Below are 14336 nucleotides of genomic sequence, written 5' to 3'. Positions count from 1 at the left end.
AATCAGAGCAGGCATGAGCCATGGACAGTTCTCCTGTCCATCATGTGGCTACAGAGGCCTGTGGCGGTGTGTTGAACTGTCCAGGGTGTACCTCCTCTAGAAGGAGGCGCCCTATTAAAAGACCTGGTTCCCTGTAACCAATGACTGCTGGGATTGGCCCTAACTGAAAAATCCTATTTAGAGAAAATAGACACTAAAGAGCAATAGAAAATAGATACAAATGTGTGCTGACATGAGCTGAACCATAGGACCACTACAGGGGTTGAAGGCTGTGTGTGTGCGTGTAAAGTAGAGCCAAAATTCCAGTGTGACTTTCCAACAATTTTTATTGCAAATATATTGTTCTGCAGAAAACACACCTGTTTTGTTGGAGCTCTGACAGCAGAGAACAGATGGGATTAAAACACATACTTTATAACCAGTTATGGCACAAGTGCTTCATACGTTGTACATATGTCAGAAGGTGAATCCCTGTGCAGCCAGTTTGTTGGTCACACAGCTCAGCTGGGCGTGCTGAACCAAGTCTGCCACTGGGTTCTTATTTGATTACATTCTTGGTTTTATCACCCCCCAAAAAAAAGGACAGCAGTGACAATACGGGAATAAATATGTTCTGTGTGGTTTGTTCTCTCCTCAAAATTTGATTTTGAGAAGAAAAACACTTGAATTTGAACAATAAAAAAAGTAACAGGAAGGAATAGGAATAATGAGGGTTGATAATTATAATAATAATAATATTCACTTCTTCCATTCCAACATAAATCACATCAACTAAGGGAAAAGCAGCTTCATTTGTTTTAACTACATCTGCTTTTTCAAGCAGGTCCAACAGCTGATGGGTCCAAGCAGCACTCAGTTCTGTTTAACTGCGACACACACCAGGGTGGTGTCACTTTTCTAAAGATCAGGTTCATGGAAATTTTTGTAGTTTGAGTTTTGAGGACATTAAAAAAGTTTTAAGAAACATGAAGCATGACTTTTTCTCTGCAGAGGTTGAATGTGGAAGTCCAACTTCTTAATTCTGAGTTTAGTCTGAAGTCATTACCATGTGATCATGGAATGTGAGCTCATACTACAGCTCAGCTGAACACTCTCACAGTTATTCTCTCCAGGGGCTACGGTCCAGTCAACAGGTCTAAGACAACCTGCTTCTCTACCTCATCCAAGGACTGAAATGTTCCTAACTGTTCTTTGAGTTTAACTCAAAGTTACGTTTTTTTCTAACTTTCGTACTGAACACCCTGGCGCTCCATCAGATAAACAGACCGTTGTGTTTAGTGTGAAACAGACTGAGGCTCCAAACAACTGAAAAGTCACACGTTAGAACAACAGTTGGAACTTGATTTTTGAATAAAATGACTGAATGAATCTTCATTGACTGAAGCCACAGTGTGATGTGATGAGGTCAGAGGTCACAATGCACAGCAGAGGTGTAAACGAGACTCAAGCTAAAATGAAAAGTGTGTGTGATAAACATGTGCCAGTGAGAGCAGGTCAGTGACGAGCTTATATAAGAAGGTGCAGATGACACAGTAAAAGAGCAACTCTTTTTTTCTGAACTTCATAAAAAGAAACAGGAATAGTTTGTTTTTGTTTCTACATTCAATTTTTTTTTTTAAAAATCAACTTTTTTTTACAGTGTACATGTGTGCAGCGGTACATCTGAGGTCCAGCTCTGTCACACGGTCACGTACTCCTTAAAGGTGACGGTGAGGCAGTTTGTGGTGATGTCCGTGATGACAATGTTCCCAAGAAACGACTGGAAGGAGGGAAAGGTCTCCTCTTTCCTCTTCTCCTTGTTGGGTTCAGACAAGGAGTCAACGTCCAGCTCCTCTGAAGTGTCCCGTGTCTCCGTCGGGGTCTGTGTCTCTCTTTGTGAGTCCGTCTGTGTCTGGGTGTGCTTTTCGTCCTGAGAGCACACTAGAGTTTCAACAGTTGTTTGTGCCTGGGGCTGAGCTGACGTGCAGGCTTCACTGTTAGCTCTGGACTTGACCATACTAAGGTCCATGGGTTCCTCCTGGTCTGTGTAGCCACAGACCTGCAGTCCTTCAAGACTCCGCTGTCCGTTTTGGTCGACGCTGGTGCTCTGTGTGGGGGAAGGTGCCGCGCTAGCATCAAGGAAACTCCTGGAACTCAAAAACCTCTTGGTCGTCCCACAGTCCTCAGTGCCGGTGTCATGGAGGGGCCGTTTAAGTCTTTGACATCCACCTTGTGTTTCCCTTTTGTCCAAAGCGGAGGGAACTCCCCTATCCACAGGCAGGGAGGGCAGATTAGACTTGGTTGTCAGTTGTAAAAGCTGATCTGCTGGAAGCTGCCCCTGAACCCTGACCCCGACATGTTTAGCCTGTTCTGTCACAGTTGGCTGCATTTTAGTGGACTGTTCCCTCTCCTGGGGGGCATCCCCGTTAAACCCAGAAGTTGAAACAGTTGATCCGTCTCCAGAGTTTTTCACAAACCCGTTTGTGAGGCCGAGCTTCTGGACCAGTCTCATCTTTTCAGAGTGGTTCTCGGCACCACTTTCCGGATTCCCCGTCGGTTCAGAATCACCATTTTTAATTTTGGCCGACTGCATTCCGTTTTCCATGTACTTGCTCATGACAATAACAATCCTGCCGTTCTTGTTTTTGTTCTTCACTATCTTTAGCTTGCTGCTGCTAACACCATTAGACTGAGGCAAAGAATCCTCTTTCAGACCCGTGCTCTGGGACTCTCTGTGGCCGTTCAGGTTGGCTGGAAGTTTCTTCAGCTCCATCGTGATGTCCTTAATTTTGGTCAGGCAGCCAGAGTCTTTGTCCCGAATCCATTTCTGCTGTAGCACCGGAGGAAGACTGTACCCTTTGTTGGCCAGATCTGGGACTTTGACCTCCGGGGGCTTGACAAACGTGGGTTCATGCACCTTGAAATCCTTTACGTCTGGCTGGTAGTGGTGGTGTTTTTTGCTGTTCAGCTGATAGAAGAACTTCTTGCCATTGGTCGGTGGTTCCATCTCCTTCTCCCGGCAAAGTGACTGGTACTTGTGGTGATTGGTACTGTTCAGCTGGTACTGTGTGCCTTGGGGACGGAGCACGTGGACAGGGCTGGTGCTATCACATTTTTCATCTTCTTCATCCAGTGAAGCTTCATGAAGGTCATTTAGAATACTGGATCTACGGGCAAATGACGGGACCTGTGGAAAGAGAGTACAAATGTAATGAAGACACAGCTCAGAGTACTGAAAGAAGTACTGGGGGATTTTTGGTGTTGTACTGAGTAAGTCGAATAAAAGACTTCCCTGTGGGCTGGGCGTTTGATTAATGGTGCAACTGTCTACAGAGTGTACACATGCGTCTGTGTCAGGCCACAACAAAAAGCTGTGGTTCACCGCGGCCTGTGAGTTGGGCTGAGAGCCGTGCGTGGAATGTGTGAAGGGGCCCTGAAGAGGCCAGGCTGAGAGCGCTTTATTTCAGGGGCCCTGGCTCGTGTTCTCACAGGCCCCCTACAGATCATCACAGGGACATTTTCCAAGTGGCTCCAGTAGCTGTGACCTCAGACTGCAGGAATGTCGCCGCTCGCTCCGCGTCCTGTCATTGACTTGATCCCCTGCTTTAGCACCAACACCCTCCTGAGAGAAACAATGACGCTCCACTGAGGTCATCCCGGGGCCGTGTGGTCAGGAGAACCTACTTCTACTGTCCATGTCTTTAGCTTCATCTGCTCGGTACCTTCAACCATCTACAAAATTCTTCACGTTTTTGTGAAATGAAATTTTGAATATTTCAGGGCCCGGGAATTCAAGGGGAATTTAGAGCTTAGAAATACACGACCTCACGTCAAGAACTTCATACACACTTTGATACATTAACACTTTTGCCATTGGACAGTACAGCTGTCAATCAACACCTGTCACACCCTATTGTCTTTTTGGTCTAAGTGGAATAAATTTGTTGGTGCCTGACTGTACCATGACCACAGACACTGGATACTTCACTGAGATCAGGACAGCAGAACATGTACAACAAGTCGGCACCAACATGCAAATGAGCTCTTACATGGACCAAAACAAAGCACACCATTGGAGGGAACCGACCCTGGTTCAGTTAAAGTGGACCAAACAACATGACGTAATGTGACTCTCTCACCTGAACCAGCAGGTGCTTGGGTTTAGGTCCTCTCTTGCGGTATCCCATCATCTGCTCTTGACGTTCTCTGTGAGACAGAAAAAGAGCAGCAGCGTCAGTGAAACCATCTTCATTTTTTTTATTACATTATTCTAATGGACCAGATCTCAAGATGAGCCCAACAAACAAGAGAAAAAAGTGATGGAGACAAACAGTCAGTTCTGGTCACTGTTATGACACACATTTTTTTTTACTGTTCCAAAAACAGACAGTGAATTGTAGTATAAAAAACCCAAACCTGTGTACTCCTGTGACCATGGCTGTGTACTGGTGCCTAATACTACATGCTGGGAATTTGGAGCAGACTTTAACTGGTGGAGACCCCTCACCCCCCGCCCTCATCAACAGTAGCAGATAATGAGTTCACTCTTCCTCTTTGACTTTTTTCCCCCTCACCTCGTCTCTATTCACACCCCCTTCCCGCCCCCCCAGGCAGTAACTCAACACCATAGACTGTGGTGATGTCAGCCCCTCCTCCCCCCAGCATGCTCCATCACATCTAATTACAATGACACATCTCCATGTATTTTCATAGCCTGGCGTTCAGACGATCCGGCTCCTGAGGAGACGCGCAATTAGTTTCAATAAAATTGCTCCCCTTGTAGCGAGAGCCGTAATTGTGAAAACAGACGCTGGGGTGATGTTGACCTGAGACTGCTGCAGAGCAAAAGCCAAGAGAGGCTGAGAGAAAGGCAGTGACACTGGAACACTGGATCATTATTTCATTTATTTACAGAATTTTCACTATGATCTGTCTTTTCAGCAAACCCAAAGGCTGTTTCACATCATCCCAGTACTAGGACTGTACTGGTCCACACTGGAATGAATGGGTGTAGAGAGAGCCTTGTACACAACACAAGGAAAATTCTTTGGTACAAATTTATAATTTACTTTTTTTTTTCCTTGAATAATCCTCCCCTAAATGAAATAATTAAGAAAAAAAAATTGTTCTAATTCCAAAGAGATAATTATATAGTAATGCTGGGTCTTGGAGGTGTTTTTTTCTCTCTCTGTTTACTCATTTAAATGCACATTTCTTATGGCTTTGATTTCTGGAACATTTTGCCACTCATGCGTACACACCAGCCCAGTAGGTGGCGGTAATGCATCTAGCATTTCTTTGCCATTCACAAGAATGTACAGGAATGTTGGGTGTTGACAACAGACACACAGTGTTGTCTGTTAATTGATTCTGTCTTTGACTAATACTAGTTTTATTTGGTAAACTTTAAACAATTTTCACTGATTAAAACGTTATTAATTACGATTAAGAACGAGACCTCTAATTAGCGTGAATAATTTCACCGTAAAGCTATTAATTACACCTGATGAAACTATATTCTGTAAAGATCTTTCTGTTAATGCAGTTGGTTCAACTGAACAGACAGGGTTCTTCGTAAGTTTGTGTCTTTGTGAATCCAACTTCAGACAAAAGTCTGAGACGAGGCAATTAATCATCCCGGACGAGGTGTTTTCCCAAATTAACCACTTTGCATAATCCATGACATTTGTGTAATTGGCTGCGACCATGAGTCCAGTGGAAGACGACAGAGCATCTGGTGACTAGGTGGTGGAACAGCAGGCACTTAAAACCCAGAACCTGAAGCTGACACTCCAGGAACGATCAGGTGACCACGACAAGATGATGACAAAGTGTCACAGTTTGCTGGGGTAACTCTAACCCCCTAACCTGACCCACCCCTGTCACTGCTCTTAAAGGGACAGTTCAGACTTTTGGAAGTGTTTTTGTGAATTGTTTTCATGGATGTTGGTAGTACCAAGAATCAAGTTCATCATACATTTTATGAGAATCTTCATTACAGGCCAGTTTTATCCATTGACTTTACTCTCAGCCATGTGTTCAGTGATTGGACAGTGACACCTCCAGGACTAACTTGGTGTCAGCACATCAACCTGAGCTGTACCTTTCACACTAACCTGACTCCATGACTCACCTCACAGACTTTTCTCAGACTCCTGTTCCCACACTGGGTGAAGGTTTATGACTAAGATGTATAATAATTGATAACAGCTAACGCTACACTGCAGACCTTTGACGGTTCCTCCTGCCAACGCACCTGCGACTGAGAGACTGTCTGACTATGGCTGTTCAGGCCTGGACAGCAACAACACTAACATTTGTTGAATTCCAACCAGATTGTGTGGTAACCTAACACCGCCTCTTCACACTCACCTGAGCTGAAAAGCATCGAGAAGTCGAGGGTCCAGAATGTTCTCCTCTGGCTCCCACGTGTTGTATCTGTTCAGAGGGAGAGAGGTCAACAGTGGCCAGCTGTTATGGTTGTATTAGAATATGGGTGAGTGTCAGTGAGTTTGAATCATGTAATAACTAAACCAGGGGAATATGTCATCATAAAGAGTTTAAACACTGGACGGAGAATCAGCAGTTCTCAAACCTGCTGGTGGGTCCATGTCCATGGGTGAACCAGGATTATGGAGCAGCATTATTTTCCCACAGTCCTTCACTCAGAAGGAACTACTTCTAGTCAGTGAAGAAGGTTCCACCTTCTTTAACAGCCTCCCTGTCGCCACAGCTATTTCTTATAAAAGATCTATGGTAACATAACAGCAGAGATGGGCGGAGGGGCACGGGGTCTACCTAACTGTTAGTTATTGGGCCTATACCAATAAAAACGTGACATTTTATTACACAATGGTCACAGCTGTTTAAGGGTTAGAGGGTGTTACGCTAACGTGGTTCCATCCCTGTACATTAGAGGTAACTTTTACACACTGCTCCGTGTGTGTGTGTGTGTGTGTGATTATCACCAGATTCCATTTGACTCTACGTGCCATTTTCCCCTTAGTCACAGTCTGTCATTAAAGACACAGTTCCTGTAATTGGAACACTGGGGGATTCGAACATGCATGTGTTTGTGAAACTGTACATCCATCATCGAGTCCAAAACCCGGAAAAACGCGCTACCGCGAACCGTGAACAAGCGCAGGCGCGGGCACAGATTCACGATTAAGACACACGCGCGCGCATTTGGGCGACGAATGTTGCTTTCCTGGTTGTTGTCGTGGTCTGTGTGTGTGTGTGTGTGTGTGCAGGATACTTACTTGGGAGACCATCCTCTCCACTTGACCAGATACTCCACTCTCCCCTGTGGCACAAAACAGACACACACACGGGCTTTAATGGGACTTTTACGCAGAAAACACGCGCAGCCGCTGTCGCATCAGTAACCCAAAAATATTTCCCAGTTGATAAGGATAAAGAAAACAAGGAACTCCACCTCATCTCTATTTGCATATGTGTGTGTGTGCGTGTATAAAAATGTCCTTCAGTGTTGTTCCTAAAATCACCAACCTTTCTGCTGCGCTTCTTCTCGATGCTCTCCACCGCGAAGACGTGCTCTCCCGCGGCGGCTACTTCCATTTCTCCGATCCAAGATTTAAGAACCACGATCCAAAATCCAAACCAAAGCTGCGCGGCTCCTATTGTATTATATTTTTGTCTTTCCCCCTTCTGTGTGTTTGGTCTCTGACACCTTTTATCCTCGTTTCCAGGTCGAGTGTGTGTGTTTGTGTGTGTGTGTGTGTGTGTATGGACGATTCTCGTCTCTCCTCCTCCTCCGCTTCCACTCTGCTCCTCAGATGTGAAACACAGGCACTGCTCCTCCTCCTCCTCCTCCTCCTCCTCTTCCTCAGGGCACGGGTCTTCTCTGCTCACTGTCTTCGCTCCTCGCCTCAGATCGGAGCCTCTGCAGCGGAGTTCAAGCTGCAGCAGCAAAACACTTTATGCAAATACTCATCTGCGTGACGTCAGAGGAAGGCGGACATTGGATGAGGGGTGGGGGTTGTGGGGTGTTCCCATGCTCTCAGGTGTTGTCAAGGGGCAAAACGTCATAATAATAATAATAATCACACACACACAACTGCACGGACAGAGTGGGAGGTGAAGACTGGTCCGGATTACCATAAAACATGAAGAGGTGTTTATATTACAGAAATGAAATATGTTCTGATTCAGAATTATCTGGATTATCTGGAGGACACCCCTCGTCTCTATATGAATGTCTCTGGTAACAAATCAGTCAAAATGAAGACTACGGATTCACAGAAGGAACCGACTGCACAGCAGATTCTACAGAGCATCTGTAGGGCAACAACACGCCAACAGCGTTCCATGATACAACCCTAGAACGGAGGACCTACACACAGATGATGAAACGACACCAACAGAATGTCTCATGTCTACTGTCCTGGACTGGTGCAGATGTTGGCCAACTGGGAATTGTGGGTAACTCTCTCTTCAAACTGTTCAACATCATTATTGACAATTTCAAAGTATGTATTAGAAATATAGAGGAATACATGGCGATACGGAGTACTAGTACTGATACTTTGTTAGGTTGGTTTCAATAAATATGCACTGAACTGCCATAAATAAAATAATACATACAAGATGACTGGCAGGGCACAGATAGTGACAGAGCAGTAAAGGTCATGCTGATCTGAAGGTCAACAGGTGAAGATTGTTCTGCAGATCTCTCCCTCTGATTGGCTCATGTCTAATCCAATAATTAACTTGCTCGCTCCAGGTAAAAAACCCAGCCTCCTGACACCACAACATCACATCCTCAGCCCATCACACACCACACCAGACTGTGGAAAAAGGCATTTATCACCTGGAAGGCCAAAACAGTCTTAGTGAAGAAGAAATATTTGCATCTGATCCAGTAGCGATGCACAATGTTGGGGGATGATGATGTAGGATGAGTCTGAGCCAGTATGAAGTCAAACAGTGGGCAGACTTCACCCACTGTTCTGTGCATTACAATGACTAGATTTCCATATTTTCTGCCAGCCAAGGTCACAGAGGGAGACAAATCCACAGACGGCCCGCGTGGGGAGGATTTGCAGCTGTAGTTCTCACTCTGTGTAAGAAAATGGAGCTTGTGAATGCGTAGTGGCCCATGTAGGTCACCATCATCCCCTGCTGGTCTTAAAGCCTAGAGCTGAATTATTTTTGGCTGCAACAAAGCCTCAACAGAAACAGCACAAGTTCCTGCCAGCCAAAACTGGCCAAGTTATGAAGGAGCCCAGTCGAGGAATATGACACAACGGGACAAAGAGAGGGAAAAGATGAAACACCAATGAGGAACAGAAAAAAAGAACACATCACAGGAGTGATGATGTCACTCAGTGTCTGCTGTAGAGGTCCACAATGACATAGAGACAGCATTGGGCCACATATCTGGGCTGTAACAGTACGGCTTTTCATACCAAACTGTTAGCTACTGGACATCCAGTACAAACACACACATTTATGGTACATAATGAGTGGAGGGTAACCATGGTAATGCAGGCTGGAACAAAGGCTAACTTCCCCAGGAGCACATCTGGGATGGAGCCCAATCTCAGGAGTCACTCAGCGGCTCCCAGCAGCTTTACACCGGTTTGTGGTTTTCACACAGACGAAGCTCTGTGTAAACGTGCAGTCTTTGTTAAGCTGAGATCAGCCTTTCTACTTTTCTTCTGAGAGAACCTCAATTTGTGTCCATAATTTGTCAATAAATGACAAAAATATTTCTTTCCCTCCACATTCCTTTTATAAGACTTTGTTCCTGCAGATCTGAGTTTGGGGTTCGAGGTGTTAGAAAATTATCAGTTTTTTTTAGAAACACAAGGAAATAACCAACACATATTTCAACAAATAATCAGCTAAGAAAATATAGATAGTAATAATTTACTTAAAGTTTAGACTGTAATTTTACAGAAGTGAAATGTAGGGTAAGAACGAACGGACGAAGGAAAAGTCAGAAGGAAATCTGATTTTAAAAACATGAGAATGATGAAGAAGAGGACAAGGAGAGGATTAAAAAATAGAAACTCAAAATCTTTGGCCACTGACGATGCAGAGTCATAACCTGATGAGGAAGTAAGGACGAATTAAGATGGAAAGAACAATATAACAATGTTCAGAAAGAAAAACAAAACTAAGGATCCAGCAGAACTGTTTGTGTGTTAAACCAGTTTCACTCTAACAGGACAATGTAAAAGTTAACCATTGGAATGTGCAAAGCCATGATTCAATTTGAAAAAATGTCGCTCGAAATTCACTTGTTAAGATTAAGGAAGTGAGTTCTTCATGTGAGCATCTGCCAAGGCTGGAAATACACGAGTGCACAGCTGCTGCTGCTGGTTCCAGATGAACAAGTCTCATCGTTTAAATGTCGGTTTGTTTGTTCAGAGTGACTCAGACATTTATAAGACCTACTATAATATGAACAACGTGTTCCTTCCACGAGAACAGGAACACGCGGGACTCAACTGCATTGTTTCAGTTTGCAAAATTAAATTCAGCAGTGAGAGGGTTAAAACCCAGGCTGCAGCTCCGGGCCTATGGCGGAGGAGCACGACGTGCCTTCCTTATAAGGAAAGGAGAGATTCAATGTCGCATGACACACGCACACGCACACACACGCTGTGACAGAGCTCACGGTCCCTTCGCCGCGCATCGTTTCGCTTCATTCCGCGCATGAATCCCCTCAGAGTCGAGATGAATATTTCTGGTTTCCACCACGTCACTCATCCTATAGGAAAAAGTGACGTCAGGTTTTCCGTTCGTGCGCAAACAGCTCGTCACCACGGGTCACAGTAACTGCCGCGAGCCATAATTACTTCAAATTTCAAATTTGACTTCATGTTTGTGGAATTGAATACACACGGACCAAGAGTGCAGACTGTGGTGACGTAGATATTTAATAAAAACAGAAGCGGCAATTGTTGTTCTGAATGGAATTTAGGACAACAGTCATGGATCGATGGCGTTTGGAACACAACTTAGTCATTTAAAAATACATAAATACAACATTTCTATAGTAAACTATCAGAGAAGACACTCCACATTCACCTGTCTGCGTCCACAGCATTGGCAGTCGAAGTCAGGAGGAACTCAAAGATCGTTAGTAGACTGTAGTAACTCTGTACATATGAACACATATGAAGTAAAACCGTGTAAAAAAAGGTACATATGAAGTAAAACCGTGTAAAAAAAAAAAAAGAAGATAATTATAGCAAATAGCGCTCATTTTAAGTGACTGTGGTTCACCGCGGCAGAGGTGAAAGGAACCGACGGCTCGAGCAGACTTGGCACCGCTGCACGCATGTAGTGCAAAAAGTGTATTCTAATTTGTAATGTGCACATGATAACTAACTTAAATTAGTAAAGACCACTTAGAATTACTATTTTAATCTACCAAATCACTGCGTGTGAAATTTGTGACAACTTTGTGTTTAGTTCATGTAAGACTTATCTAAGTTGAACTAAGTTCTATGTACTTAACAGCAACCTCACTTCAGTGATTGAAGAGCCTCAAATATCTTTAACGAAACACAGGTCCAATTTACTAAAATAATCTGAATTAAACAATACACCAAGGTGAGTCAGCTTAATTATAAATAATGTTCACTTAAAACACTTCAGTATTTTTGGATTTTTCACCATGTAAGTAACCGTTACGTCACTAATACATGAATAAATAAATAATCAGTGCATATGTTTGATAACCACGTAAAGATAACTACTTTATTAAAACGAAAATAGTTATTGGATTTTACAGTGTGGAGTCATTTGAAAAAGTAATTAAAACAACATTAAACAAAGAAATAAACTTTGAGTTTGTCACACGCAAATGTCAAAAGTGAGAAAAGGAAACAATAAAACACTCGTACTCAAGTCTTTGTTTGTTCTTTCATTAGGTAACTAAACAGGACCGACAGGTGCAGGTGGAGACACTGTTTATGATGACAGTGTGTGGGTGTGTATATGTATATGTACACAATACATATAAGTAGGATGAGCTGTCATCTGATTATCTGCTGTCTTTTTGTCTACAGATATCAGCCCAATAATCTAAGGTCTGTTGAACCATTTTAATCTGATTTACAACATCACCGTTGGTGGAAAACAGCTGCTTCTTGATCTCCTCTGTTCCATATTAATTTCAGGAACTTCTTAGTGCGTCAGCACAGTTGGAGGTGCACGTTAGTGTTTACACACAAATCCTCCAAGGTCAGACCAGTTTTGACTTGCCGGTCTGATAACACCTTAAAGACTGAGAAACTATTTTTATAAAAGCACAGAAAACAACGTTGACGACTGACACTAAGTCTCCCCACGACTGGGGAGACTGGGAGAGTTACTGTACACCTGTGTTTTAACACTTGTCACTCTCTGGTAGGCTACAGCCCTAACATCACGACAGACAAACACGACTGTTTATACATAATAGACAGTAGGAATGATTCATGTGAACAGAGGTGATTAAATGTCATCTGTGAGTCATCTGACCTCAATAACTGAACACAACAGTACTTTATTAATCCTCTAAAAGTAATTATTCCATGAATTTGACACACTGCAGTCTGAGCTTGGTCATGATTTAAATCAACAACTTCCTGATTACAAGACTTCAATTTTCTGACACCTGGAGGTGAACCTGGACCAGAGACAACCAGGACATAGAATTAAACTCACTGTCACACAATTAAATGTTCTGCACTTCATGGTCTAGTTCACCGGGTCAAAAATCTAGTCCAAAAAACATTCTCCTATTTGACCACCAGGGGTTTACATTGTTGTTGGAAAAAATCAATCAATGAATCAATCAAAGCTCTTTGTTAAAATTTTAATAAAAAAACTCTGGAAAGAAAGTTCTGATCCCAGTGGAAAGTTGAAATCATCTTAGAACAGTGAGACAATGTTGTCCCGACACTGGATAAAGAAATCTTTAGAAACAGGATCTACAGACCGTATGTTGTTTTACTGTTCTACTAATTTCACATGAATGGCTGTCACTCATGTGAAATTGATCGACAGTATTTTGTGAAATGGATTCAGTGAAGTCAATACACTCTGAACGTCTTCAGAGATATCCTGATGTATCGGAGTGAAATGTATTGCATTATATGGATTATCGCAGAATCTCTGTATTTTGATATCGTCATTGATCAAAATATAGTATGATAAAAGGATGGACCTGGCGACACCCAGCCCTAGGTATTAAGTTATTAAATATAAAGTATGTTGTAGTTACAGTTTAAAACGGAGTCAACGATGCCAGTTCCAGTTAAGGAACAAATGGAGGTGAGTTTTTGCAGCTGTAAGACTTTATGTGCCATACACCTGACTAGCACCAGAACAAAGTGCGGTACCACCTTGACCTTAAATCTTAAGTTGTGTTGTATCAGGAACTTATTTCCTGACTACTGCTGGACAGGCTGCTACTCTTCATAAGAAGAGAAAAAACTCACTGGTTTGGAGCAGTGTCTGTGTCTGTGTGAGACAGATGAAGATTTGAATGTCATGGCTGACCTGATGGACTCTGCTCTTCATCTTCCTGTCCTCTGGTCAGAACCTAAACGGTTCTAGTGACACGTGAAAGCCGTGCTCTATAAAGAGATGCAGTTCTGGAATTGAAGTTATTTTTTACCTCCAACATGTTGAGGCAGAACTTAATAGATGCACATGACTCATAGATGGCGAGAAAATGAGTCAGGTGGGAGGTTAGTTACAGATCTGTGCTGAAGAGTCAACCCCGTCCCAGCTGACGTCAACAGGGACACGAGCTGTCTGTCTCAATCTCCAGCGCACTTACAATCTGATGTGTCCTGGCAACGCAGTGACTCAGACGCTCATTAGGATGTTGTTGAGTGTTTGTGTGTGTGTGTGAGAGAGAGAGAGAGAGAGAGCGAGCGAGAGAGTGGCAGGTAGCAGTCATGACTGACCGCTGTTGTCAGTGACTCACAAAGCTCTGTATAATGGACCCCGTGCTGCCTGGGGTTGACTAGTTCTTCATCATTCATGATGTACAGTAGGTCCAGATAAATTGTCCAACCTCAGGGTGACTCCAGAGAAGATCCACCCTGGATTTGTTCTGGGTTATAAGTACGCATCCGCACAATGTATTTTCCAACATCTTGTGGTCAGGAGTGTGTCTTTGTCTGACTCACTAACTCACTTACAATTAGCTGGTGAAGAGGATCATGGGAATTCTAAGCGGTGAACATTGATTCCAGTGTTTGCTGACCTCCGTCAGCTGCACCTTCCTCTCCTGGCTGAGCTGTTGATGAGGAGGGTGAAAACAAGGAGCGGCCACACACACCCTTATTCAATTCATTACTGGCTATATTGATAGCCAATCAAGA

The 14336-nt window shown here is 43.5% G+C and overlaps 2 protein-coding genes across 2 annotated transcripts in view; both read right to left on the bottom strand.

Annotated features, from left to right (window-relative positions):
• Window positions 1-308: 308 nt before the first annotated feature.
• LOC103384237 (E3 SUMO-protein ligase CBX4) lies at window positions 309-7878 on the bottom strand. The gene is made up of 5 exons (XM_008317675.3): window positions 7492-7878; window positions 7242-7285; window positions 6352-6417; window positions 4119-4185; window positions 309-3166 (listed from the first exon to the last, which is right to left on the bottom strand). Exons 1-5 carry the CDS (start codon window positions 7558-7560, stop codon window positions 1679-1681), a joined length of 1734 nt encoding a protein of 577 aa, XP_008315897.1. The 5' UTR covers window positions 7561-7878; the 3' UTR covers window positions 309-1678.
• The window catches only part of card14 (caspase recruitment domain family, member 14), a 67347-nt gene continuing 60795 nt past the window's right edge, over window positions 7785-14336 (bottom strand). Inside the window, exon 22 of the mRNA XM_025058508.1 lies at window positions 7785-7902. The gene's annotated coding sequence lies outside the window, so the exon portion shown is untranslated. The remainder of the gene's footprint in view (window positions 7903-14336) is intronic.

Source organism: Cynoglossus semilaevis, chromosome 9 (assembly GCF_000523025.1).
Source record: "Cynoglossus semilaevis isolate Cse_v1.0 chromosome 9, Cse_v1.0, whole genome shotgun sequence".
NCBI classification, from domain to species: Eukaryota; Metazoa; Chordata; class Actinopteri; order Pleuronectiformes; family Cynoglossidae; genus Cynoglossus; species Cynoglossus semilaevis.
The sequence above is the reverse complement of the archived record's forward strand: the minus strand, read 5'-3'. Positions and strand labels throughout refer to the sequence as shown.